Source organism: Arvicola amphibius, chromosome 6 (assembly GCF_903992535.2).
Source record: "Arvicola amphibius chromosome 6, mArvAmp1.2, whole genome shotgun sequence".
Lineage (NCBI taxonomy): Eukaryota > Metazoa > Chordata > Mammalia > Rodentia > Cricetidae > Arvicola > Arvicola amphibius.
Window position 1 is genome coordinate 125,394,986 of NC_052052.2, and position 27,827 is coordinate 125,422,812.

Sequence of the window (27,827 nt, forward strand, 5' to 3'; positions counted from 1 at the left end):
ATCCTTCTCAAGAGTTACACAATTCTTTATTCTCTGGACATTACATAACTCAGTTCAATTACATCGCCATATTTATGTTATTTCCATTTTAAACTATTACAAATAATGCTGTACTGTGCATTCTTACACCTATTTTTTTACATAATTGTGCAAATATCCTTGCAGGCGAGAAACACAGCAGTGGGACTGCTCGAGGATACATACATTTAATATTACATTCAAATAAATACACAACTAAGAAATATAGTATATAACTACTGAAGAGCCAGGTGTGGTAGCTCAGGCCTGTAATTCCTGCACACAAAGCTGAGGTAGGAGTTTGAAGCCAATCCGGGACTCAGAGAGTTCAAGGCTAGCCTGGATTAGAATGGGACCCTGCCTCAAAACAAAGGAAACCAAACTAAACCACTAAACCGTTCATTCACTTCTGGATCTGGTATCATAAAATTGTGCTAGGTTATAAAATACAAATACAAAGTCACTGCTCTTGAAGACACACGGGGAAGGCAGGTTCATGAGCCTGGCATAGACTAAAGGATAAAGAGCAGAGTGTTCAGGAGTCTTAGTGGGGCATCCTAAGTGCAGAAGACAGCAGCCTGATAAAGCTCTGGAGGTGCTGGGGACACAGCCTGCTGTGAGACTCGTGATGAAACTGCCCTCTGGTGGCCAATAGTTCTGACACAGACAAGCTTGACACAATAGGTCTATCTACCAGAATCAGCAATTTCATCAAGAAAAGATTCTCCAAAGGATACACTGGGCTTTTATTTACAATTTTATACATCTTTTTTTTTTTTAAAAAAGAGATGTTATCAAGAACACTGAGCATGGGCAGTGGTGATAAAGGCCAGTTGGAGGTACTTCACAGCTAATTCTGGTCTGTGCAACTCTACAGTGAGTCTTCCTAATCACAGTTCCCTCGTGTCGGTATAAACACCCCTCACTTCCCCGCTCACATAGACAGGGCATTAAGGCTCAGTGAGCATAAAACAGCAGGGTGGCCTTTCCCTGAGACCTGAATCAGAACTCTCAAGACAGGTTTCCTTCCCAGATCACATGACCCTTGTGGCACTGGCAGCCTGGCAACACACCTAAGAACCACTGCCACCGTCCATGTCATGTGGTGAGCCTCACGGGCAGTTCAACAAGATAAACGGCAAAGCCTGCTCTGTTTAAAATGCTAGCAGTCAGCATGACCAGCCACACTTCACTTACCAGTAGTGATTTAAAATAACTCCTCCAAATCAAATTTAACCGTAAACTGTGAAGATTTTGCCATTACAAAAATGTCTCACAACCGGCAGCAGATTTGAAAACAATTCTGGAAGATGGGCAGAGATACTGTCTGACGGTGGCCCTATCTGTCAGTCCTTTCCACTCCAGATGCATGCTGTGCAGCGCACCACACCAAGGTTCTGGAATAAGCACACACTTGTGTTTCCCATTTAAAAATTTTTTTTTAATGTCCAAGAGGCAGGGGCTGAGGTCAGCTTCACAAATGTGGTTTTTAGAACTTACAGATCAAGAAAGTAGTATATGAGCAAAGGGAACGACATAAGTTGTAGCTATGGGGTCTGGCCACCATGGCTTTCCTATGCATCACCAGAGCACAGTGTGAGGAATTTGTCATCAGTGCTGTCTATATTGTGTCCTCTACAGAACCAAGTGGTTGTCGCTGCTGGAAGAAGTTCTTGGGGCGCCCGGCTCTCTGGGGCACTTCATGTCTACAGCCTCAGCTCAGACTGAAGACGGTCACTCCATTCTCCTGTTCAGCCCCTCCCTCTTGGGCCAAGTCCATCTCCAGGGTGGACAAAGCATTCCTCCAGTGGAGCCATGGTGAAGCCTGGCAGAGGTTGGGCTCCTGGGACAGACACACTGACAGCCAGGTGACCTGGAAATGTGGTCAGTTATGTGTGGGTACCAGATGACGGGGAACGGCAGGCACTCTGCATCTTCTCTGAGCTTGGGACTAAAACCATCACCCCTCCTCTTCTGGTTGAATACCTGTCTCTGTCTTGCCTAGAAAGGGCACAGTTACCTTGTAACACATTCTATCTATCATTGCTCCTTAAAAAAAAAATCCTTAAGCAGCGGCTGGTCCTATTTGGATCTTAAATGTGCTCCCAAATTCCCATGCTGAAGTCTTGGTCTCCAGCTGAAGGAGGGCAGAAATTCTGGGGTGGGATCTTGTTGGAGGAAGTTACGTCATTAGGGTGCACCAGGACCCCAAGTCTTTCCTTGCCGCTTTGCTTCCCAGCTGCCATAAAATGAACAGCTTTCCTCTGCCGTGCTGGCTTCTTCCCCAGCTCCAAAGCAACAGGGTCAAGGCCCTACAACTGACATGGCTGAAACTGGGAGCCAAAATAAATGTTTCTTCTTTTGAAGCTGCTCGTCTTGGGCCTTTTGTCATACTGACGGTGCAGTATACAGTGAAAACATGGTGAGAGGAGAGAACAGCACGGGGAAGGTGCCGCACACTGCTCCTTCCTCAAAGAGGGCTTAGAAGGACAACCTCAGGAACCAAGTTGGATGAGCTATCTCGTGCCTCACACGTCTGTGGGGCTGGCTGTTGCGACAAGTGATCAGCCTCACCATTGTGGTTTTAAGTCTCACAGGGTGGTGGGCTTTGTTGTGCTGGGCTGCCAGCTCCACCAGCAGAGCAGGAGGGAGAGGGATGTGACTGTAAGGGATGAACCCAGGCTGACCATAAGGGACGAGTGGGCTATGGCTTCACTTGTTCTTGGCCTGTTCTTTAGGGTAGATCCTGTGCTCCATTCTCAACTTATTAACAGTGACTGGCTGGTCCCCTGTCAGGCAAAGAGCTACTGTTCCTTCTGATCCTGGAAAGTGATATCAAAAGGAAAAGGAAAAGGGGTGACAAGTCCCACTCAGAGAGAGAGATACCTCTGCAGAGGGAATGTGGAATAGACCAAAGATGATGATTCATAGGAGAGAAAGAGGGACAACTCACAAACTCACAAACACTCACCCTAGAAGGCACTGCTTACCCTCCAGACTAGCTGTTGAGTGTGCGCTATACAGCCCCCTAAGACACAGAAGGAAGCAAACAGGAACATTTGGTTTTGCTTGGGTAGTAACTCGTAGTTCAAGCTATCTGAAGAACACTACCAGCAGAAGGGTTATTGTTTTGCCAATCAGCAAATGTGAGTGGCAGGGCTAAACCCAGGGCCTTGTGCACATCAGGCATGGGCTTTCCCAACCCTGGGCTGATGCTCTAGCACTAAAGTGCCAGTGCCTCTGCTCTGATAACTGATGAGAGCTTGTCTAAATATGGCCACAGCTGACCATAGGATTTGTCTTTGGCTCAGTGTCTGAACACAGCAAGTAGGCACTACTACATTTAAAAAAAGAAAAAAAAAAAAGAAGCTGAAAGGTTATAGAGATGGAAACATCTTCAAGTGACAGGATTGTCATTTGACAACTGTAACATTGTACACTGTAACATTGTCATACTGACAATTGTAACATACTGACTTCTCTGTGAGAAATAAAGTGCTACACCACTTTTGAGGGTCAACCTATAGAGAATATTGACCTGATACAGAGAAAAAAATTAGCACATGACAGTCTATTATTCTCAACAGGTGGGTTAACATTTCCTTCCACCAAGTGTTAACTGAGGTTCTAAGAACCAGTCCCACAAAGCTTAGATACTCAAGAACAACACTAAGCAACTGCTTAGCTTAGTCATCTTTACCTCAAGATACCAACAGACATTTACATATTAGTTTTCTAGCTTTCTCTGTACATTTATAAGGCTTCAAGACAGGAACTGCTTTATGCCTTATTGTCCCAGACTATAAAGTCAGGATGACTGGAGGTGGGGAGCTCAAGTCTCTGGACTCATTCCAATCCCTCCATGAAATCTCCTCTGTGGCCATTACCGAAGCTATCATACTAAAGTTCAAATGTGGCTTCATCGATGCCCCAGAAATAAAGTCTAGAGCAGCTCCTGGAGCCTGCCACACAAAGAGCCTCCGCCTATTCCAGTCTGTTGTCAAGAAGGGCATGCAGAGGGATCATTTCATAGAATGACCTCTGCTCTTCTCACATCGGTTCAGAGGCTCTGAACATAGTAAGGACAGACTGAAAAAAGGATCATAACCCCTTGGCTCATGCTAGATGTGGGATGTGTGACTGCTTGTTCAATCATAAAACTCAGTATTTGATATTTCACAACATTTCCTTTAAGTAGCAGTTACATTTGAGAACCCTCAATGACCTAATAACCACTTTTAAAATTTTTACAAACTCTCAGTTCTGTCTTTTTATCTGACTGGAGAAATAGTTATCAGTAGAAGGTACATGACTAATTGAGACAATTACTTTACTTAAGGTCATAAACTAACAATAAAAGAAAAAATGCTATTTGATTGTGTCTGACCTGGGATCAAATGACTTCAATTCTTCATGTATCTCAGTTGAGCAAAAACCCGAGACAATGTTAAGACTGATCATTGGGTCTGAAGAAGGGTACTGTGGAACCTAGGCATCATCAAAGATGATCTCGGACACTATCAAAGGCTTCAGCTGCTACAGTTTCCATAGGGTCACATTCCAGTGTCTCAGGATTGGGACACCAGGCTAGCTCAGCTGCTCTGGACCAGCTACTCACAGTCCCACATAGGAGGGGAGCTCATTTGTAACTTTCTATTTTCTACTGGAATAACATTCTTATTCCCATTGCTAAATCACCCAGTAAATGAACCTGACATTCTTGTGGGACACATTAGGGTCACTGCAGGGTAAAAAGGAAAAAATTGCCAGAGAAATCCACCTTGGCCCTGAAACCAGAGCCAGTGAAAGAAACACAGCCTAGACCTGAACCCAGAGCAAGTGAACAAAACACACTTTGGCCCTGAAACCAGAATCAAAGAAGCACACCTTGACTCTGGAACGAGAGCCAATGAAAGAACACACCCTGGCCCCGAAACTAGAGGTGAAAGACTATACAGGGCCAGGAAAGAAACCAGAGCCAAATCTGCCCTGACCAACTCAACACTAAACCAACCAATCCCTGAGCACAAAATCTAGCCAAACTGAGTTTGTCCAAGCCCAAGGGGACCAAAATCTGATCAATTCCCTTCCCTCCCTGAAATCTTCACCCTGGAATAACTCAAGCCCTATGTAAGCCCTCTGCCTGTTTGGTTGGCAACTGTCCTTCTCCACCCTGACTGAGGCAGCCACTCTCCCGGACTCCTTTCCAAATAAATCTCTTCAAAGAGTTTTGGGTGAAGATCTTCTACTGACGCAGAGCGGAGGCTCTACTGGGAATCTCCCTGAGGAAACTAGAGCAGAAGGAGCAACTGACACCTCTGCTGAAGCAATGACTTTTAGGTAGAGCTGGAGCAGATTGCAACATTCTGCAGCGCAGAACGAAGCAGAGGTAGAAGAAGAAGTAGCAACTTAGGTCTGAGCTGAGAAGAAACAGATACTTCTGTTGGGAAACTCCCAGGGGGAGTGGAGCAGAGCCTTGGAGAGGACTGCCACATCCTGATGGGAGACTGTCCCCCACAGGAACCCAGTTTCAGGGATAGCCTGACTTCCCGACAAGTCGGGATACCTTTCCTTCAGAGCTGTAACACTTGCAATAATTGGGCACACAACATCCGTGGTGGGTGTACGACCTCACTCATTACCCCTGCCCTGTAGGCTAAGAGCTGCTCTGGTCTTACTACAATCTTACAAGTGCACTACTTTTGGAAGCACACTTAACTGTGTTCTAGCACACAACTTAATGAAACCTCTACGAAATACACAAAGGTAGGTAGAACGGTAGGTAGGATGGCAGCTTTCAGACTCACAGGTATCAACAATTTGGTTACTTACTGTGCAGTACTAGGAGTTGACCCCACAGCTTTGTGCAAGCTGGGCGAGCACTCTTAACAATGAGCAGCACCCCCAGTCCCTTTTATTTGGTGAATCTCCCTGAGGAAACTAGAGCAGAAGGAGCAACTGACACCTCTGCTGAAGCAATGACTTTTAGCTAGAGCTGGAGCAGATTGCTACATCCTGCAGCGCAGAACGAAGCAGAGGTAGAAGAAGAAGTAGCAACTTAGGTCTGAGCTGAGAAGAAACAGATACTTCTGTTGGGAAACTCCCAGGGGGAGTGGAGCAGAGCCTTGGAGAGGACTGCCACATCCTGATGGGAGACTGTCCCCCACAGGAACCCAGTTTCAGGGATAGCCTGACTTCCCGACAAGTCGGGATACCTTTCCTTCAGAGCTGTAACACTTGCAATAATTGGGCACACAACATCCGTGGTGGGTGTACGACCTCACTCATTACCCCTGCCCTGTAGGCTAAGAGCTGCTCTGGTCTTACTACAATCTTACACGTGCACTACTTTTGGAAGCACACTTAACTGTGTTCTAGCACACAACTTAATGAAACCTCTACGAAATACACAAAGGTAGGTAGAACGGTAGGTAGGATGGCAGCTTTCAGACTCACAGGTATCAACAATTTGGTTACTTACTGTGCAGTACTAGGAGTTGACCCCACAGCTTTGTGCAAGCTGGGCGAGCACTCTTAACAATGAGCAGCACCCCCAGTCCCTTTTATTTGGTGAATCTCCCTGAGGAAACTAGAGCAGAAGGAGCAACTGACACCTCTGCTGAAGCAATGACTTTTAGCTAGAGCTGGAGCAGATTGCTACATCCTGCAGCGCAGAACGAAGCAGAGGTAGAAGAAGAAGTAGCAACTTAGGTCTGAGCTGAGAAGAAACAGATACTTCTGTTGGGAAACTCCCAGGGGGAGTGGAGCAGAGCCTTAGAGAGGGCTGCCACATCCTGATGGGAGACTGTCCCCCACAGGAACCCAGTTTCAGGGATAGCCTGACTTCCCGACAAGTCGGGATACCTTTCCTTCAGAGCTGTAACACTTGCAATAATTGGGCACACAACATCCGTGGTGGGTGTACGACCTCACTCATTACCACTGCCCTGGAGGCTAAGAGCTGCTCTGGTCTTACTACAATCTTACAAGTGCACTACTTTTGGAAGCACACTTAACTGTGTTCTAGCACACAACTTAATGAAACCTCTACGAAATACACAAAGGTAGGTAGAACGGTAGGTAGGATGGCAGCTTTCAGACTCACAGGTATCAACAATTTGGTTACTTACTGTGCAGTACTAGGAGTTGACCCCACAGCTTTGTGCAAGCTGGGCGAGCACTCTTAACAATGAGCAGCACCCCCAGTCCCTTTTATTTGGTGAATCTCCCTGAGGAAACTAGAGCAGAAGGAGCAACTGACACCTCTGCTGAAGCAATGACTTTTAGCTAGAGCTGGAGCAGATTGCTACAATCTGCAGCGCAGAACGAAGCTGAAGAAGTAGCAACTTAGGTCTGAGCTGAGAAGAAACAGATACTTCTGTTGGGAAACTCCCAGGGGGAGTGGAGCAGAGCCTTGGAGAGGACTGCCACATCCTGATGGGAGACTGTCCCCCACAGGAACCCAGTTTCAGGGATAGCCTGACTTCCCGACAAGTCGGGATACCTTTCCTTCAGAGCTGTAACACTTGCAATAATTGGGCACACAACATCCGTGGTGGGTGTACGACCTCACTCATTACCCCTGCCCTGTAGGCTAAGAGCTGCTCTGGTCTTACTACAATCTTACAAGTGCACTACTTTTGGAAGCACACTTAACTGTGTTCTAGCACACAACTTAATGAAACCTCTACGAAATACACAAAGGTAGGTAGAACGGTAGGTAGGATGGCAGCTTTCAGACTCACAGGTATCAACAATTTGGTTGCAGAGCCTTGGAGAGGACTGCCACATCCTGATGGGAGACTGTCCCCCACAGGAACCCAGTAGTCTACAGTCCAGGCGGGCCTGGAACACTATAACCTCTACTGGCCTCTAACTCTTCACAATCCTCCAGCTGCAGCCTTTCAAGGACTGGAATTACAAAAGACCAACAACGTCTTGCTTTACCATTTGTTTTAAAGGCAAACATCTTGATTGGGAAGATAATGTTCCCACCATTTTTACATTAACTACCCTCTTGTTTGACCAGGTGATCTGCTAACTTTTGAGAGGTAGGCAAACAGATTAGCTGGCTGTATACATTTTCTTCGGAGGAAGGTAGCAAGACAGTCTCTTAAATCAGGCAATGATCAAAAGTTATAAAGTTGTAAGAGAATAAACACTTTCAACTTTACTTCCAAAGGTTCTATTTATAACCAATGAAAGAAAAATAACAGTTTTGATTATGCAGAATCCCTGTATGCGGACATTAAATTATACTTCCTTTTTATTTATCTTATATATAAAAGAGAGCAAATACCTGAAAATAAAGTTCTATCAAGGACTGACATTCCAGAGTTCATTGCAAGGCTAGCAGATCCACCAGCTTTATTCTCCAAGTCAGAAGTTGACGGGAACACAATTCCCTGACTGGTGAACTGCAGCCCACGAGCTCAGGGATTATAGGCTCTGCCAAGTTTCTGGGCTCCATCAGCACAAAGATGCACTTTTCTTGGTATGTATAACATCGCTGAATCCTGTTAAGTCTATCAATAAATTAATCTATTCTTTAAAAAGTCCATAAAAACAGTATTCAAGGTTGGTAGGACATAGGATTTTGGCTTTTTACAAAGAAAGCACTTTGTCTCATAGAATTCCGAAGATGCAGCCATGTTTTAGTATTGTGAATGCCACAGTATTTTAGTCAGACATAATTTAAACAGCAGTTGTCTTTTTTTCCCCCTCAGAGAGAGATAATAGCTTCAGAAGTATAACAATCTTTGTCTGCCAGGCTGCTGTTAGCGGCTTGCCAGGACAGTCCTGCTTGCTCCAAGTCCTTCCGGCCTGAGGCTGTTTTTCACTTCCATCCTTCTATCTGCCAGAAGGGTCTTTTTAGGTAAGGAGGCCATCTAAATAAAGCAGGAAATGAATTTAAGTGTGTGTCTTTCTGAGATGTCATTAACCAAGTGAAAACAAAGGACTACACAGGTCAGAGTCGATGCCCTTACCCCAGCTATGCTGCTCCGCATACACGGGAAGAGAGGAGGTGAAGCTCCCCTGTGCTCAGGGAGCGAGCGCTCTGCTATTTCAGTATGGCTATGGGAAAGCCCTGCAGAATGATGAGCATCTGCCTCAATATATGATTCTTGCCAGTGTTCTACAGAAACCAAGTGATTTCTAGTAGATTTGCTGTGTTGGACAGTGCTAAACATCTCAGATCACTCAACTTTCTAAATCAAATGAAGCACATAGTAGTGACTGGATTAACAGACGGGAAAGTAAGGAGAGTTAGAAAAATCAAGTAACTCACACAGAGTTACAAACTTGTGACAACTGACACCCAGGCTCTATCTGACTGTAGGCCCAGGATTGTAGCCCACAGCAGTGCTACCGTGAGCTCCTAGTCCATACCATAGGGGGCAAAGGAGCTTCCAGCTGTCTTCCAAGGAATGAAAGCAACCTCCTCCAGATGAGGCCACTTCCCATAAACATAATTCCTGTAATCAGCCAAAACACACGATGGTCCTGAAAGAAAAAAGGGTTCGTTCTAATCACAAAGGTTAGGCTCTTCAGAGACAGCTCTCTTCCAGTGTTAAAAGGAGCCTTTCTGTCACCACAAGAAGTCTTCCATAGAAACAGGACCTAGGCCTGCAGCGAAGCCCAGAGACCAAGACTGAGGGCAGAGACACCTCAAGTGTCTCACAACTGGGTTCTTCTGTACTTAGGACTGTGCATAATGCAAGTGTCAGAAAGGCTGTTGCAAAGGCAAGGCTTGGTGCCCAGGTAGGTCAGGAGACGTACCGCCACATCCTAGGAAAGAGCTGAGTCTACAGGTGTGCACTACTACACCTGGATCAAAACTATTTAAACACAATAAAAAACACTTTTCTTTTTGGCCTTGAGTAAGAATATTCGAGTTAAACAGAAAACAGAGTTAGCTTCTGGGTTAGTTAAGTAAGGTTGGTTAGTCCATCTCAACCCCTTGGGACCAAAACATGTTTCAGTTTACGTAGTTACATATCGATGGTAACAAGAAGGAAGCGCCATTCTAACATAATCATCCTCTGTTTCACAAGCTCAACCACTAACTTTTGAAAGGCAGGAATATAGTTAGTTGTATATGTTTTTTCTTGGTGGGGCATGTGACCTAACAATGGTATTTTCTTTTTGAGTCTAAAGAAAAATCATTTCACATGCACCTAATATATCTATACTAGTCCAAAGATAATTTTATATAATTGGATGAGCCACAACAGACCAGCTATGGAATTTTCCATGCCAATGTAGTTGTGATTGGTCTTCAATTATGAAGTATTTCCTGTCTCCGGTTTTCAGGTTTCTACCTGCACATGGACACAGTATGATTCTTAACAAAAGCTACAGCCCAAGGAAGTGAACAGTAGTGAACTAGGCAACAAAACTGAGAGGCGAGGGAGAGCTGTGCAGCCAGCATTTCTGACAAAGAACCAGAGCACAGTTGACAAGAGTGGCTACTAATGTCTGAGGTGAATCCAGAAGAAGCGACTAGATGTCCACAGACCTGGGAATCTGGACTTATCCTAAGGCCAATTAGAATGCAGTGGAATATCTTTCTGCAGAGGTTTGAGCTAGTCAGTCTTTTAAAGACAACTTTTTACAAATGTGTGGTCCCGAGAGATGGTGTTGGTTAGACCACAGTGACAACCATAGAAACAATAAATTTCACAGGACAGAGGGTCAAACATCAAAGTGCCAATTACTCGCTCAATCATTGCTAGAAACCTTATAAGACTTTCTCTGAAAATGCCAGGCTTCAGAGGTTTTAGAAATGCTAGCGTGACATAAAAAGACAAGAGGGCAGAGTAGAAAGCATTTATTTTTCAGTTGGAATCCTTACTACAGTAAGGATTGTAGTTGCAACTTACTACATTTTCTGGGCCTCTATTTTCTTATCTACAAAGCATGGGAAATATGTCTGTTGCATAGAGTTGTGATTACTGCACCAAACAAGCTCTGTGGATGTGGACTTCCAGGTACAGGGCCAGACACACAGAACTGAAAATAAAATCCCTCATTACCACTGCCTCACAGGGTGGCTGTGTTAGCCAGTTCTCCTGTGTACTTGTATGCTTTAGGAAATAAAGCAATGGAAGCTACAGTCAGAGCTCTACATGGGCTAACAATAACTGCCTGCATTCTACGTGAGTTACAACCTATGCTTAACTCTTTAAGGGAATATGTAAATGTGGCATTTAGTGTTTACTGTTAACTTCACTAGATTTAGGAATCACCTAGGAGCTGCAAATCTGTGAGGGTGTGGCCAGAGAGGTTTACCCAAAGAGGGAGAGTGCCTGCTTCCTGACTGTGGACCAGGTGACGAGAGGCCTCAGGTTCCGCTACCTTGCCTCTCCTGCCATGATGGATTATAACTCCTTTCAGCTGTGAGCCAAAGTAGGTATTTTATTCTTTATGTTCCCTTTGCCAGGTATTTTGTTACAACAATGAGAATGTAACTAATATAGCAGGTCATACTCCAAAAAAGTCTAATCATCCAAACATTAAAAAAAAACCCTATTTAAAAAAACTGCATTCTTACCTCTTCAAGGGAAGATTCCAAATTCATGCCAAAAGCAACTCCCATTAGTCCGAAGAGTGACAGAGAGAAGGTGCCCATGGTTAGCTGGAGATTTAGCCTCATCATCACATTGCGATGGCTGGAGAGAAAACCACCAACTCAGGCCAGAACACACAAATCCAGCAAACCTAGTGAAGGCCTACCGGGCCACTCTCCACCTTCAGAATCCTGACATGATTAATATTGTAACTTGACAAGATTTGGAGTCATCACAGAAAGAAACCTCTTGAGGTGGAAAGACCCATCCTCACCATAGGTGGCACCATTCCCTGGCTGGGGACATGGACAGGTTCCTAACAAGACACATAACCAGTTACTTCAAGTTTCTGCCCTCGTGACTTCCTTGTCAGGCTGTGAGTCCAAATAAAGCACGCATTCCTTCAGTTGCTTTTGCAGGCATCAGGAAACTAACAACAGGCTCACTTATGGAGTAGTCACAGATGGGGCAACATGACTTCTTCCAAAAAACATTTCTTTAAAAAGTGCCTTCCAGTTATCAACCATAACCCTGGTTACCATCTTCTGCTGTGCATCCGTCCTCACCTGTCTAGATTGATGAAGATGATGCTCTGGGAGTCGTCAATCAGCACCCGCAGCTCCCGAGCCTCATTGGAAAGGTCCTCAGCTAACCGGTAGTAGTTTTCTAGCAGCAGCTCCATCTCCTCTGCATGGTCAATCCCAGAACTGCTCTTCTCACTTCAATTCACAAAGTTAACACAGTAAACAAACCTGAGCATGAGCAACATATTGACCGTCTACTTTAGCAGCCAGTGAGAAAGTCAGCCTTATCGCATCTGTTGTGACTGCATCCAATCTGTGAGAAGCTATGCCAACAGATCCTGAGCACAATGCACTCAGCCCTACACAGATGAGTTAGCATCACTGTGCTCCAAGGCCTCAATCCAAAAGAGGCACGAAATTACACGCACCATTAGGGACTAGAAAATACAAACATGAATACTGATGAGAAAGGGCAAATCATAGGCTACCATGAAACACACACAAAAAAAATCCAGACTAAGTTGGAAAGAGCATTTCCTAGGGCTGGAGTGATGTCTCAATGGTTAAGGGTACAAGCTGCTCTTAAAGATGCCTGGGTTTCATTTCCAGCACCCACATCATGGCTCACAATCATCCATAACTGCAGTTCTGGGAAATCTAATGCCCTCTTCTGGCCTCTGTTGGCACCAAACATATACATGGTATACAGACATACATGCAGGCAAAATACCTATACACATTAAAAAGCATTTGCCTTTGAAAACAAGCAAATACAGCAGCAGCCAATTTCTCCTCTCCCTGGATGAGCGAGCAGAGGACTAGCTGCTGATATCTGCTTCCCTAAACGCCCTCTGTGGTCTGAAGCTGTGATGCGCTACTAGGCATTGCCTTTCCTACTACTGACTTAGTAAACGTGAATTATATTGAGCCTTGCTGTCTCTACTTTGGCGTATTTGTACAAATTACATATTGGGAAGAGAGAGTTGTGTGTTTTGTCTTGGAATTTAAAAAAAAAGGAATTTACTTTCACCTGCTGAGCCATCTCACGAGCCCCTTTCCTTGCTTTTCAATACTTCTTAGCTAATGAAGAAATGAGTACTTCAAACCATACCATGGTCTACTGGAGAAGCAGACAAGTCTCCAGTGACTTTCAGATCAGTGAGTTTCACACTCTGCAGGTGTTTCTTGAACCTGCTTTATGATACGCAGCAGTGACTAAGTTTCTTAGAGCTGTTTCTAAAAAGCAAACGATTTCTAGGTTTGTAAGTTAGAAAAAGTATGTAAGCTGTGTGCTTATAACAGACTAGGCTACAGAATCCAATCCACACTGTCTGGCTTATCCTCTACCATGCAATGGTTGCCCTGTGCTCCATAGGGAACCTAGTTCATCTTGCATATGTTGCTTAGTGATCCATCCCTTGAGAATAACTGATATTTATGTTCTCTTCAGCCCAGCAGCTAGAATGCAGTGCACACTCAATGCAGCCTCACTGAGCTGGGCCACGTACAAGACAAAGTGATTAAGGATAAAAATGCCTATTCTCTATTTTAGACAAATACAGGCTCACCTGAGGGAAGAAACAACACAAGGCAATACTTACAAGACCTGTGGGTCACTCCACTTGGTTAGACAGAGTTCTTCCAGCATCTCCTCCTCATCCAAAAGCTCCAAAATAGACTCTTTGAAAATTTTAATGTCGGTTTCTAACTCAGAGAGACTGTAAGAATAGTCACACGGCAAAGATCAGCAGTATAAACATGCAACATTTCACTTAAGAATAGCATGTTTAGGGCATCTTACAAAGATCCACCTATCACTCAGCATTCACTGGTAAGAAACATTTCAACAATTATGCAAAGTAGCCACACGCAAACCAACTGGTAAGATTAACGGGCGACAACTCCACACAGAACAACTGTGGCGGCTTTCATGGTCATGTCACTCTGGACACTTAAAGGTTAAGGTAGAAAGCTTGGGTATTTGTTCTCGGCTAAGAACTCTGCAATGAGTTAGAGCAGAAGGTGGCTGAAGAGGTGAAACTGTCTGTCAGCCTGGTCTGTCACCTGGGCACCTTGTTCCTTTAAGAGACAAGCCTCACACCTCTTCCCCAGTCGTCCCCCCACCCTCTCTGTCTGCCCTTCTGGAGAGGCAGAAGCTGCCTCTCTCTTCTCCTCCCTTTTTCCCCCCTTCCTCCATGTCCCCTTCCCTTTCCCCTCCATAACCCACTAAATAAACTCTACACCCAAACTCTCTCTGCATAGCATACCTGTCTGTCTGCTCCTGAGGCCTCAGACTACATGGGACCGGTCCCCACCTCTTTATAAATGATAACAAGAGGCTCACTGGGGAGGTTTACAGTAAGTAGGCTACAGGCCAGAAAGTCAATGGAACCCTGTGATACACGGGTCAGGAGGAATTACGAGGTCGCTGTCATCTTGCTTATTAGACACATGCAGGGAGGGGATGATGACACCATTTAGTTTTTATGTGTAGTTCTGAATGTTTAATCAAAGGCTTTGTTTATGACAAGCAGGGGCTCTTTGGGTTTACTTACTCCCCTTCCCCTTTTTGAGAGAGGGTATCACTCTGTAGCCTAGGCTGGGCTCCAACTTGAGGCAATCCTTCTGCCTTAGACTGCTGAGTGCTGGGATTACCGGTGAGCTACCAAACCAGTTTTGAGTATGGCAAGGACAGCATGGTGACCATTACTGCTTGACAAAGTCCCAGCATTTCAATAGTGCAGACCACACGTCGCCAGCACACTTTCATTTTTAATGATTCTCAATTAATGCCTTTCCCCTTGGGAAATTTTGGTAGGGCTTTGGTAAGGGATAAAAACCTCTCTAAACAAAATAATTCTTTGGAAAAAATCATGGCCACTGTGGAACCAGGAATTCCATTGTGCCCTCCTAATCACACCAAGAACAGGAAAGTTAGAGATTTACTAGACTTGTCTGACTCCGAGGGTGAAATGCCTACAATGTGCCAGAGCCTGAGGCTATTAAGGGAAAGAGTTTAGTTAATAAATACAGAGAAATCAGAATGGTACCGTATAATGGGAAAAGAGACATCAGAACCTTCCCTTTTGGGAGTGTTATGAGGGGTACAGGCCCAGAGTACACTAAGAAACTGTATATAGTGTCTGCTCTCCAGAAGCAATCCTTTTCTTAAGGCCAAGCATTTGAATGTGTCTCCAGTCGCTAGGGTGCTTGAGGAAAGTTCCTGCTTGATAAAGCACTCATTCCTATCTCCAGCAAGAGAAACTTGTGACTCTTCCATAACACAAGCTTGGTAACCGCTGTCAAGGTCAATGATAGATTCCTCAACCCCTGACCTCAAGCCACACCTCAGTTCACGTGTCCCTCGTCTCCCATTTAATCCTGTGTGCCACTATACAGTAGGTGCAGCTTTGTTCAGTTAAATGCTGCTGGCAGCCATCCTGATTCACCCTCAGATGATGTCTGTGCCCTACCCCCACTCCACACATCCTCTTTGGGCCCTGAACACACTACCCTCCCAGCCTCAGGCCAAATCAAGTCTCTGGCATGAGTATTCTTTTAAAAAATATTACTTATATTTATATATGTCTCTGTGTGTGCATGTGCCTGTTAAAGCCAGAGAGTGTTGCTTCCTTTAGCTGGAGTTACAGGTGGTCATGACCCAGTGCTGGGAATGAACTCAGGTCCTCAGAAAAGCATATTAAACCAGTGAACAATCTCTCTAGCCTGGAGCTTATTTATAAATGATAAAAGTACACTAACATTGGGCAAACATCAAGCCCTTTGATAATTTTAACTGGGGACAGGGACTTAAGGGATAGATGGCCAAGCAGTTCAGATCCCTGGCTGCTCTTGCAGAGGACCCAAGTTTGGCTACCAGCACTACATGATGGCTCATTATCATCAGTAACGCCAACTCCAGGGGATTCTATGTCTTCTGACTTTTTCAGGTACCAGGCACACACATGGCACACATACATATATGTAGGAAAACACTCATAAACATAAAATAAATAAATCTTAACAATAAAAAAGACTGGTCAGTAAGAAGGCTCAGGAAAGTCACGGCACCTGTTACTTGATGACCTATGATGTTCAGGCTGTCGGGGTCAGAAAGCGGGAGTGGAGAACCAATCCCACCAAGTTGTCCTGACTTCTCCACACGTGTGCACATCCTCTCTTTTCTCTCTCTCTCCTCTCGCTCTCTCACAAATAAACTGAAGAAAATTTTGGCTTTCTGAGCTGTTGTGATGACTCAGCTGGCAGAGGTACTTTACCAGCAAACCTAACCACCTGAATTAATTTGTGTCATAATTTTAATTATACTCTGAGATTTGTACTCCCCAACTTTTTTTGAAAATTTAGCAGTTAAGGCCTGGGGCTGTGACCCAGTGGTAGAGTGCTCACCCAGTGTGTGTGAGGCCAGGGTTCAGTCACCAGCACCGCAGAAAGAATGCTCGGACACTGACAGTTGAAGCTTGGTGGGGGAGGGGTGTGATCAGTTGAGAGAGGAGGCGTTTAGGGCACCTCCCCCACAACACACACACCCCTTTTAAGTCCTGAGGACCAAGTGGGTTCTCTGGGACAACAGCATGTGCCCTTAACCACTAAGCCTTCTTTCTAAGGATCACTCCTCGCCCCATCAAGTTTTAACTGTCAATGTTTGAACATTTTTTTCTGTGGTGTTGGGGACTAAACCCAGGGCCTCACACATACCAGGTAAAAAAGTTGGGGAGTACAAATCTCTGAGTATATTTACTGAAATTATGACACAAATTAATTAAAGCAGAAAATTTAAATTTTTGGATGAATTATGACTTTAGAAAATGAACATAGACCTTAGAGTGGGGGATAAATGAATTCAAATTTAAATCTATGAATTTGCTATCACAATGAAGATAACATCAACTACTGAACTGGGATGTCAGATGGGCCTTAATGTTTTGTGCAGTATATTAGATCGATATTAGATCGTGTGCTCCTTTAGTTCAATCTCCTACCTATACTACATAAAAAAAAAAAACCACATTATTTTCATTATGAAAACCAAATTCTAGCACCAAGGAGGCAGAGGCAGGAGATTGCAGCAGGTTTCATGTGTGAATTCACACTGACATCTCTCTAGACATCAGCGGGAGAGACGCTGAAGGCAGCCGTCTCTAACCCCCAGCCTGACAAGCCACCCACATTTACCTTTTGCCATTCTGGAGCAGGACATGCAGCTTGCTTCTGTCGACAGAAGAATGCTTGGGGTCCACTAATGCATCCAGGGTCTCGAGGATCAGCGGCTGCAGGATGCTAAGTTTTCCCTGAAGGGTGTTGATCTAGATAACAACATGGCCTTTCATAAGAATTAAAACAATCTTTTTAGAACTTAGGATCAGTGAAACCTCTGATTAAACAGACATTCTGACAACACTTCACAACACCTACTTATAGACGACTCAGAGTATACCTCCTGGGCCACAGGAGCAGCACGGAATGCAGCAAGGGCCAGCGTGCGCCCTCTGCAGACAGCTGCTATGAAAGGATTTCTTAATGACATCCTGGGGGACTGGAGAGATGTCTCAGTGGTTAACAGCACTTCCTGCACTTCCAGAGGACCAGAATTTGGTTCCCCATAATCATGCCAGGCAGCTTACAACTGTAACTCCAGCTCCAGGAGATCCAACACCCCTGGCCTCTGCTGGCACCTACATACATATGTACACACATATATAGTAATATAAATCTTTAGGAAAATCCTGAAACTCCATGTCAAAGCACCCATTTAACATTTGAGAATTGTGTCAGGTGGTGGTGGGACAGGTCTTTAATCCCAGCATTTGAGAGGCAGAGGCAGGCAAAACTCTGTGAGTTCAAGGTCAGCATGGTCTACAAGAGCTAGTTCCAGGACAGTCTCCAAAGCTACAGAGAAACCCTGTCTCGAAAACCAATCAACCAAACAAACAAAACCCAACCAACCAATCAAACAACAACAACAACAACAAACATTTGGGAATAGCTATGTTCTCTGTAAACAGAACATTGTTCAAAACTGCTGTGAACAATGACCTTTTTAACAACTGAAACTCGGGATGGAGATGTAGTTTAGGTGGTGGAGATTTTGCCTAGCAGGCATGAAGTCCCAGGTCTGGTCCACAGCACTGAATGAACTGCATATGTTGTCATATGCCTGTAATTCCAGCTCTCGGGAGGTGGAGGGAAATTGAAGCTTGACTCAGACTTTAAAAAAGATATATTAACGGTGGTGGTGCATGCCTTTAATCCCAGCACTCGGGAGGCAGAGGCAGGCGGATCTCTGTGAGTTCGAGGCCAGCCTGGTCTACAAGAGCTAGTTCCAGGACAGGCTCTAAAAAAGCTGTAGAGAAACCCTGTCTCGAAAAACCAAAAAAAAAAAAAAAAAAAAAAAAAAAAAAAAAAAAAAAAATAAATAACTGTAAAAACCAAAATCTGCTTTTCTTAAGCTAACACAAGCATGGCTGATACTCAACAGGAATTAACTGGTAACAGGATAGCAGTTAAGATTGAAAAACCTCCACACCAGCTGGCAAATAACACAAGACAACGAATTAAGCAGCAGAATTAAGAATATAAATGCTACTATACGCTGTTTTATCTCAGAAGCACAACTCATCTGACTTGGAAGTTTGCAGCCTGCTGTAGATTCTTTTACTTTGTATAACAGGATTCACTTCCAGGTTCAGGAGACCTGAATGAACCCGGACATTAAGGTTGAACTAATGTTTGACTATTCTAGACTTCGTGTGGGTGGGAGACTAGGATCCCACTCCAGGTCCTCCTGAGGCCTCCTGCTCCTGTTGTCATGGTCCACAGGTCGATTGAGGGGCTCTCCCTTATTTGAAAGATGGCTGGCTTGATGACTGCAGGGCTTGTCACAGGCAAGAATTCCTATTTTACATAGACTGCAGAGCTTCCTCTGCGCTTACATAGCTGACTGCATCTGTTCCCGCATTCCAAACTCCTGAGTCAGCCCAGCCTGCCATGCACCACTGTCTGCACTGTGCTGTTGCTCCTATAACCCCAGGAGACAGGAAAGCATCTGTTTCCTCACTGAAGCAAAGCAGATCACTAGGCCTTTCCATCACCCTGACTAATGTGCTCCCAGCACTGACTCCTGACTGTAGCTAGCTCCTGAATAGTACAATCCAGACTAATCAGGAGCAGGAAAATTCATAAAAGATTATAAGGGACTAGGCAGTGGCCACCCTGATTGGGCTTAGGCAATTCCCAGGAATCCAGTAACTGCTGATTTATGAGGCGGGGTCATGAGAACTGTGGTTCTTGTCAGTCTATGTCCCAAACAAGAAGTGTTACCTCCTTGAGCTGCTTCAAACAGAGGACTGTCTGATGAACGGTGCATTCATGTGTGAGCTCTTGCATTATAGCTGAATTTGAAGAATGAAGCGAGAGGTGCTCAGAGTTCACTTACATCCCAACTTAAGGTCTCCTGAATTCTCATCCCATAATGTGGTCACTGAAAGTGCGCAGACAGGTGTGGTAACACACACCTGTAATGCCAGTACTAGAGAGGATGAAGTAGGTGGACCACTTTAGTTCAATGCCAGCCTGGGATCCCAAGTCAACAAACAAAAATAAACAACAACAACAAACAATAACAAAAACAAAAACATAAAAGTGAGTCAGGTGGTGGTGGTGCAAGACTTTAATCCCAGTACTCGGCAGGCAGAGGCAGTCAAATCTCTGTGAGTTTGAGGTTAGCCTGGTCTACAAGAGCTAGTTCCAAAACAGGCTTTAAAGCTACAGAGAAACCCTGTCTTGAAAAAACAAAAACCAACAAACAAAAACAAAAAACAAAACCAAACCCCAAAACATAAAAGTGTATAAAGGGAGCCAAATTGAAACGTGCTTCCCCAGTTCCTCAAGTCTCTTTAGGTCCACCTGGCTGGAGGAGAGGCTCTACCTCCCGGGAGGACCTTACAAGGGCTGATGAGGCTGGGAGAGCAGCTCTGAAATGGTCAGGACTACATGTCTTCACGTTCACTCTGCACATTACATCCGACTAGGCTCACCCAATACTGCAGGAGTGCTTCAATAGCTCTGAACTCAAACGGCAGCGGGTATGTGACGAGCTGACCTTCTCCAGCCAGCTGTGATGGCAGTTCCCGGAACAGCCACTGCTCCAGGTTTAGATTCCGATAATCTAGTATCAGAAGATACTCTGGAGTTATCACAGCCTTCAAATACTGGAAAAACAACAGAAAAGAATGTATGTGTACACACACATACACACATTCATCAAGATGCAAGTTATCAGGCTAGAGGAAAAAGTAAATTCACAAAACAGTTTATCTCACTAATTTTGAACTAAAATTAAACCAAATCAGTGTCCATTTGGTTTTTTAAAAGTAAATAATTAAAGGATATTTTTATGAAGGAAGAAAATTCAATATATGTAAGTCTTGATAATTATAAGTTGCTCTCAGAAGAACTGGAATTATACAAATCAGACAGTAATTATGACTTCAGCCTGGTGTGACAAAGATGTGTAAAAAAAAATCCCAGCACCTGGGAGGTGGAGGAGAGCAGATGTTCAAGGACATGCTCAGCTCCACACAAGTTCACAGCCAGCCTGGTACACATGATACCCTGTCTCAAAAACTCCAAATCATAGCAATACATCTACCAGGACATGAACAAGAAAAGTCAAGTTCCCTAAAACAGTCATGCGGGAGGCTGGTCAGGCCCAGGGCCTTAGGCCAGCACTGGAGAGCTGAAGTATGAAGAGAACAGAAGGAACTGGCAGATCCCCATCACTACATCTGGAAGAGCGCTAAGTCAACAATGTAACTTTCTTTCCCCCTTCTGTGCTGTGTGCACTGCTCCCAGTTTTGCATTTTTTTTTTTTAAACCTACACAGCGAGCAAGACAGCCAGGACACTGGTGAGCACAGCAGCACAGCGCTTACCTCCATCCTCATGATAATCCTGTTGTTCCTGGTAGTGATGCTCATCACGTGCTGAAACCTCAAGTCTCTGGCCTGGAGTGCTAACTCATGGTATAATTCAGTTTTCTTCCTCTCTAAAGAGAAGCAGAGTGAAACTAACACCCAAACAACGCGGCTCCTGCAGTGCCCCTCCCAGCCCCACCTGAGCAGTGTTCTGTCAATCATCACAAAGGCTCACATGAGCCTTTCATACCTATTCTTGCCTTCAAAGCAGATTTGTACTAACTCAAATTCCCCCTTCTATATTTTTCTAGAACATTTCACTGTGCTCAGCAGCCCATTGTGGACCAATATAAAAACCACAACCAAGCTTAAGAGCCCACAGCAGTAATTTCTACCTTTGGACATAGTCTGCCTCTGACAGGATGTCAGGTACTCCAGCCTTGAACACCTTACAAAGTCAAGGATGGCCTCAGACTTACAATTATAGGAATGCAGAACCAAATCCAGTTGTTGCTGGAACTAACTCTAGGTATTCTAGCATTCTAGGCAAGCTCTTTACCAACTGAGTGATATCTCCAGCCCACAGTCATTTTTTTCTTGAACATGAATTTTATTAATTAGATTTTTAGGCTTATTAATTTTATGTATATGAGTGTTTTGCCTACACATATAGCTGTGCACCAGATGCCTGGTGCCTGTGAAGGCCAGACTGCTGCACTGGATCCCCTGGAACTGGAGTTATTGATGGTTGTGAGCCACCAGGTGGGTGCTAAGAATTCAATCTAGGTTCTCTCCAAGAACAAGTGCTCTTAGTTCCTAAGCCACTTTTCCAGTCCATACATTTTCTATTTTTACCACTATGGCATCCTTTTCAGTGTTGTGAATCTGTGAGTGAATTTGGTAATTATTGGACAAATAAAAACTGAGAAAAGTCGATATTCACAGTAGAGTCTCCTATCTGAAAACTAAGTTTATTGGTTAGAATATGGCAGATGAGAGAAACTTGTGATAGGCTGGGGAAGCAGTATCTGTATTTGTGTCAAACCATACTTCCCACAAGGCTGCAAGCAAAAAAGCTTAGGAAGGAGACCCTGGTGCAAACACAAGGATCTAGGCAAGGATGGAACAGGACCATGGAGCTGCAGGGGAGAGGTGAAACTGGAGCCTCAAGTAAAGCAATAACCAACTCCATTTTTAGGAGTATCTGTCCAGAGGCAGGCTGTCACATGACTGCCACCCAGTGCCTTACACCTCCACCTTTCTCACTGTGGTGGCAGTGTGTGTGTGTGTGTGTGTGCGCGCGCGCGTGCGTGTGTGTAACGACACATGGACAATGCAATGTCATTCTACTTTAAACCTGTTTCATAGTGAACAGAAATTGGATGGATGTGTAGAGATGAACAGAAGAGACACAGGAGGGAGGAACAGCCTCTCCACACTCTGCTCTATTCCAAACACCCTGGGAGTCCAAGAAATTCCTGCTAAAAGGAGGTAATGCAGAGAACTGCACACAGGGGCTGCCAGCCCCATGAAGGCTGATGAACAAATGTTGAAGGACCTCTTTAACACAGCAGAAAATACAAGGAACACTGTATTCCAACACTACAATTTCCAATTTTCCACCAAATTCACTAGTCCATTGATAAAGATACTCACCAAAAGAAGTAACATTTCCTTCTTTGTCAAACTTTGTCTAAAGATAGAAGATAAAAACAAACATTAATTTCAATTCAGTATACTTATGTTCTGAGAAACACCCTCAAAATTTTGAAATGCACTTATAAATCATATCTGACCTTAAGTTTAAATATAGCCGCAGAAGTCAGAGGAAAATCCCTCTTTCCTTTTTTAATATAAGCCTGATGTTAGACTGACTTCCTATCTTGGTTCCTCTAGAAATCCATTCAGGAGAATCAGTCCTGTTTCCAGGTAACCTTGATCTGGGTGACAGTGGCCTGATGAGTGAATGCATTGGGCTGGACGTGCTTTTAAGCCTTGCCACACTCATTGTGAGGGCCCTGGAAGTGTTGCCAGGAGACATGGGGACTGTAAATAATGAACCTTACATCCTCCTCTGCAAATTTACCCGTTAGCAGGCTAGGGAAACCTCAGATGACTGCAACGACTTTCTGGCCTGGAAAGGTCTTGACAACAATCCCTGGGTTGGGGACATCACTCGGTGGAAACATGATGCCCTGCTTTGTTACAGTTTATCCTCCTCTGGAGACTGGGACCAAGGAGTGGGTGCCTCACAAATCTAAATGTCTTCTTAGAGCTAAGAAGTCTCTGGCAGGCTGCAGAATGAGTAGAAATGAACAGAAAAGATGCCTGCAGTACCAACACACATGAGGTCACTAGGTGCTGCTCAGTAGAGGGACACTTTTCTGTATGCTGTGCTAGTCAACTGTGAAGGGCTGGACTGTCCCATGTAAAAAGGTAAACACAATCCAAGCACAGGTCTTGGTGAAACACACACCCTGGGTTACTGCTTTGGAAACAATGTGGGCTATGTTAGCAGAAACACAACAAACCTACAATACACACTTCAATCTGCTTCTTATGAGCAAAGATCAGATCATCAGGAGGCAGAAGCAGAGGAAATGCCAAGGTCAATTTTTAATAAAAGCTTTGTATCTATGTTATACAGATAGCTTGCCTTAGATTTATTTCTTAAATACATATGCTCACTGCTGAAAATAATAAAATTTGTAAAACTACTTAAATCTCATGATTTAACAAATTTTAGAGAAAACTATGCCAATAATAACTTATAGGGTATCTTCCAGTGTTCCTGTAAAACATACCTCTACCAACACATAGTAAATGCTCTTACATTTCAAACTTATATACCATTTTTCCTTAGTGGGATCCTTTAATGAAAGATATCACATAAAACTGACATTTAAGATGTTTGCTTTGTAACCAGCTCACTTTCCTAACTCATTCTTCTCAACACAATCAGCTGACTGTCAAATACTCTTGGGAGAAACTTACTTGGCCTACAAAGAATTTTCTTTCAGTTGTCATCTGACTTTATTTTCATTTGGGGAAAACGGGGTGGGCTCACAGTGTGGTTCAGGCAGGCCTTAAACTCAAATCCTTTTGCCTTGGTTTCCTGAGTAGCTAGGGTTACATGGACTGGACTTGATTCTATCGTGAAGCCGATGAACTCCAGAAGACTGACTATGAGCAATGACTTTCAAGTAATTCTGCAGAGCTGGGCATGGTGCCTCAGGACTGCATCCCAGCACCTGGAAGCTGAAGTAGGAAGACTGACATATTAGTATGAGCCTAGGTTGGGCTAACCAGACGGTTTTTAGCTCAGCCTAGTCAATAAAGTGAGACTGTCTCAAAAAAACAAAACAACAAACAAACCTCAAACAACAAAAAAAGGAACAAGGAAATCTGACATGCCTCTTATCTTATATTGTCCATAAAGAAAAGTTCTTTTAGTTGGGTGGTGGTGGCGCAAGCCTTTAATCCCAGCGCTCAGGAGGGAGAAGCAGACAGATCTCTGGTTCCCAGGTCAGCCTGGTCTACAGAGAAACTCTGTCTCGCAAAAACAAAAATTCTTTAGCTGGGCATGGTTGTACGCACCTTCAATCCAGTACTTGGAAGGTAGAGCCAGACTGATCCTGAGTGCTCCAGCCCAGCCAGTGAGGCTTACTTAGTGAGACTTGTTTTAAAGTTCTTTAAGAAGTGAATATTAATTAAACCCAAATATTTGTAAAGACTAACACATGCTGGATGGTTATGATGTCTGAGGCACCACTGTCAAATTTTGTAAGTTGCTTCCATTTTTAAAGTAGTTTTTATAATGTAGGTGCTTTAATTTTTCTCTTTATGAATATGTCTGAATGTTTATATAGGTACCTGGAATACAGGAGGTGTTGGACCCCTGGAGCTGTGGCTAATGTGGTTGTGAGCCACCCAGTTCGGGTGTTGAGAGTGAGACTCAAGTCCCCTGGAAGAGCAGCAGGTGCTTGGCTTTCTCTCCAGCCCCTAAAGCATGTCTATTTCTAGTTCAGAAATGAGCAAATTAAAATACGATGTTATCTCAGCTTCCTTTAATCCTCACGATTACCTAAGGCAGTTTATTCCTAGTTATTAATGAGAAAACCAAGGTACAAATGTCACAATAATTTGTTCAAGTCCCCCCAACAGCAAGAGAGCACTGAGGTTTAAACTCAGGAAGTTTGGCTCAGGTTAAGCCCTTATTCTTAAAACTTTTTTGGAAACCACAAAAGCTCACAAAATGAGCTACAAAAACAGTTTGTAATTTTATTTAGGTTACTTTTTGTTAACATTTTGCCACCAAAGGCTTTATTTCTTAAATGTATATGAGCACGTATGCACAAGTTCATACACACAGATGTGTTATTAATTCACTTACTTCCCCCAAATCACTTCAGAGAGTAGAGATCACAGCTGCCCCTCAGGCATGCACTCAGTACTGCACTCTGCTGCCTTTGCATCATCTTCCAAGGCTCTCGATGGCTAGTAGCTCCCAAGGGATTCTAAGCAGACTTAGAGATTCTGGTGTGTTCACAAAGTAAACTTTGGGGATGGGGATGTAGCTCAGTTGGTAAAGTGCCTGCCTTGCATACAAAAAGTCCTGGGTTCAGTTTCCAGGACCACATAAAGTAGGTGTGGTGGCACATTAAAACTTAGCATGGTGGAGCACAACTAGGAACCAGTTCGAGATCACCTCAGTCCAGAGTCAGTCTAAGTTACACGAGACCTGTTACAAAACAGAGCAAACTTTGGCTGATGGTGGGAACTCTTAACATGTACTACATAAACTTTTCATTCTACCAGAAAGGAGAAGACTTTGAGCTGCCATTTGAGCAGCCTGTGCTGTACAGCACTCACCACAGCAAACACTTGGGCCACGCTGGCTAAGGTAGCTTGAGAGGCATCGGAGGTTCTAGACCGGTGCACATCACCTAAGAAGAAAATTAGAGAATGAATGTCCCGTGAACATGACTGGTTTTCTTGGAAGCTTAATTGCAATTCTCACAGTACACAGAACCGCCAGAACACCTTGCGTTTTGAAACTTTTTCCTGTCGGAAAAAGAAATAGTTGTTATGTTAGGATTCTAGCCGTTCTCTCCTACCTATTCTGTCCTTCCTCCTGCTTCCATGAAATAAGTCCGTACCACTTGTTGACTATCTGAGGTCGGCCCTCTATGGCTGGGAAGGTCAGGTGGAACTGAGGCAATCTCAGGGCCTGTCTAATACGCACAAGGCTCTGGGTTTTGTCCCAAGCACTATACACACACACACACACACACACACACACACACACACACACACACACAAACCAGGCACGTGTGAACCCTGCGGAAGTCAGAAGTGACACTGCAGGTGTCTGTTTTTTCGTTCCACCATGTCAGCTCTAGGGACTGAACAAGTGCCAGAATTTAAAATGTCACCAGGATTACAACTCTGGATTTCAATGTTTATCCTAAAAGTTCCTGCATCTTGCAAACCTCTTGGATCCCAAGTATTATCAAGGGAGGGGAAAAGGCACCTAACCAAAATGACTGGGTGTGAGGAGGTGCTGACCAACATTTGGTAATTTTTTAAGTACAACTTTTTTTTAAAAAAAAATACCAGAAGCCACTGTTCTGTTAGGGCTGTTTGTTCTGAGCAGAACCTGCACTCCCATTTCCTCACACATCATCATTGGGTGACAGAAACACCAGCAGCAAGAAGACTCCTTTATTCACCCAGAGCTCCCTGGCTGTTTGCTTACACAGTTAGAGCAGACTTCATCCAGGGTTAACGCTCACCACCGGCTTCAGATTCTTCAACTTCACGTCTAGGAATTCCCTATTCTATACCAAGGCAACTGTGCTAATGTATAAATGTACCCGGAAGAGAAATTAACAAAATAAACAGAATTAATAACACCCCAATCTTGCTAATCGTGGTTATTCCACTCAGCTTCGAGTTTGGTCTGGCTTCGCAGTGAATTCCAAGCCAGTGAGACCTTGTCTCAAAACAAAACAAAAACCCCCAACCTAACAAAATTCTGTGACATGAAAGCAGAAGGGGGCATACGGAGGCAAAAAGGCCAGCAGGAAGGAGATGGTTTTCAAGGAAAAGTATGTATAAAAGTACCGTTACGAAAATTTTGGACTGAGCAGATGGCTCTACCGGCAAAAACACCTGCCGCCAAGCTTTACTACCTGAGTTCAGTCCTGGGCGGAACTGACTCGAGCAAGCTGTCATCTGACCTCCACACACACAGAGAAAGGCACACCCACGCTCGGACAACACTTAAATGTTAAATTTTTAACAACAAAAGACAAAACTAGCCTAACGGTTAACGCTCCTAACTGCAGAGTTTAGAAGGCTGAGACAGGAGGACTGCTGCCAGTTCGCGGCCAGCTCTGTCTCAACAAACAAGAAACCACACCCGAGTCCCCGCAATGCTGGCAGGACCCCTGGCAGGGCGAGTGCCGCAGGTCGCACAGCAGTGAGGTCGGCGGGGACAAGGGCAGGCGGGGCCCCGCGGGACGCGATCGCTACCTGCAGCGCCGGGCGAGCTCGGCGCCTTCTGATTCCCGGAGAGCAGCGGGGTCGCGTGACCGCAGAAGGCAGCAGGGCTCAGGCGCGCGACACACAGGGCCCGCCGGGACTGCACGGCGCGGGGCAGCAGCCGGGGCAGGCAGCGCAGGCACTCCATGGTGCGCAGGCAACCGGGAGACAGCAACCAGACACTGGCCCGGCATGCCGGAACCCGGGTAGATCTGCGTACCGGGACAACCGCGCACC

The 27,827-nt window shown here is 44.6% G+C and overlaps 3 protein-coding genes across 4 annotated transcripts in view; 2 read left to right on the forward strand and 1 right to left on the reverse strand.

Moving 5' to 3' along the window:
- The window catches only part of Gpld1 (glycosylphosphatidylinositol specific phospholipase D1), a 47,019-nt gene extending 44,635 nt beyond the window's left edge, over window positions 1-2,384 (forward strand). Inside the window, exon 26 of the mRNA XM_038334924.1 lies at window positions 1,660-2,384. Coding sequence (XP_038190852.1) covers window positions 1,660-1,746 — 87 coding nt within the window. The 3' untranslated portion in view covers window positions 1,747-2,384. The remainder of the gene's footprint in view (window positions 1-1,659) is intronic.
- Window positions 1-27,806, reverse strand: Mrs2 (magnesium transporter MRS2). 2 transcript variants are annotated; one of them, XM_038334931.1, is made up of 11 exons: window positions 27,582-27,806; window positions 25,917-25,990; window positions 22,701-22,737; window positions 21,063-21,175; window positions 20,167-20,340; window positions 17,306-17,436; window positions 13,714-13,830; window positions 12,155-12,307; window positions 11,573-11,690; window positions 9,409-9,522; window positions 1-8,906 (listed from the first exon to the last, which is right to left on the reverse strand). In XM_038334931.1, the coding sequence occupies exons 1-11, from the start codon at window positions 27,736-27,738 to the stop codon at window positions 8,796-8,798; spliced, it is 1,299 nt and encodes a 432-aa protein (XP_038190859.1). In that variant the 5' UTR covers window positions 27,739-27,806; the 3' UTR covers window positions 1-8,795. The 2 variants fall into 2 exon arrangements, with proteins under 2 accessions (XP_038190859.1, XP_038190860.1); XM_038334932.1 differs by lacking the exon at window positions 20,167-20,340.
- The window catches only part of Dcdc2 (doublecortin domain containing 2), a 181,218-nt gene continuing 180,904 nt past the window's right edge, over window positions 27,514-27,827 (forward strand). The window contains exon 1 of the mRNA XM_038334929.1: window positions 27,514-27,533. The gene's annotated coding sequence lies outside the window, so the exon portion shown is untranslated. The remainder of the gene's footprint in view (window positions 27,534-27,827) is intronic.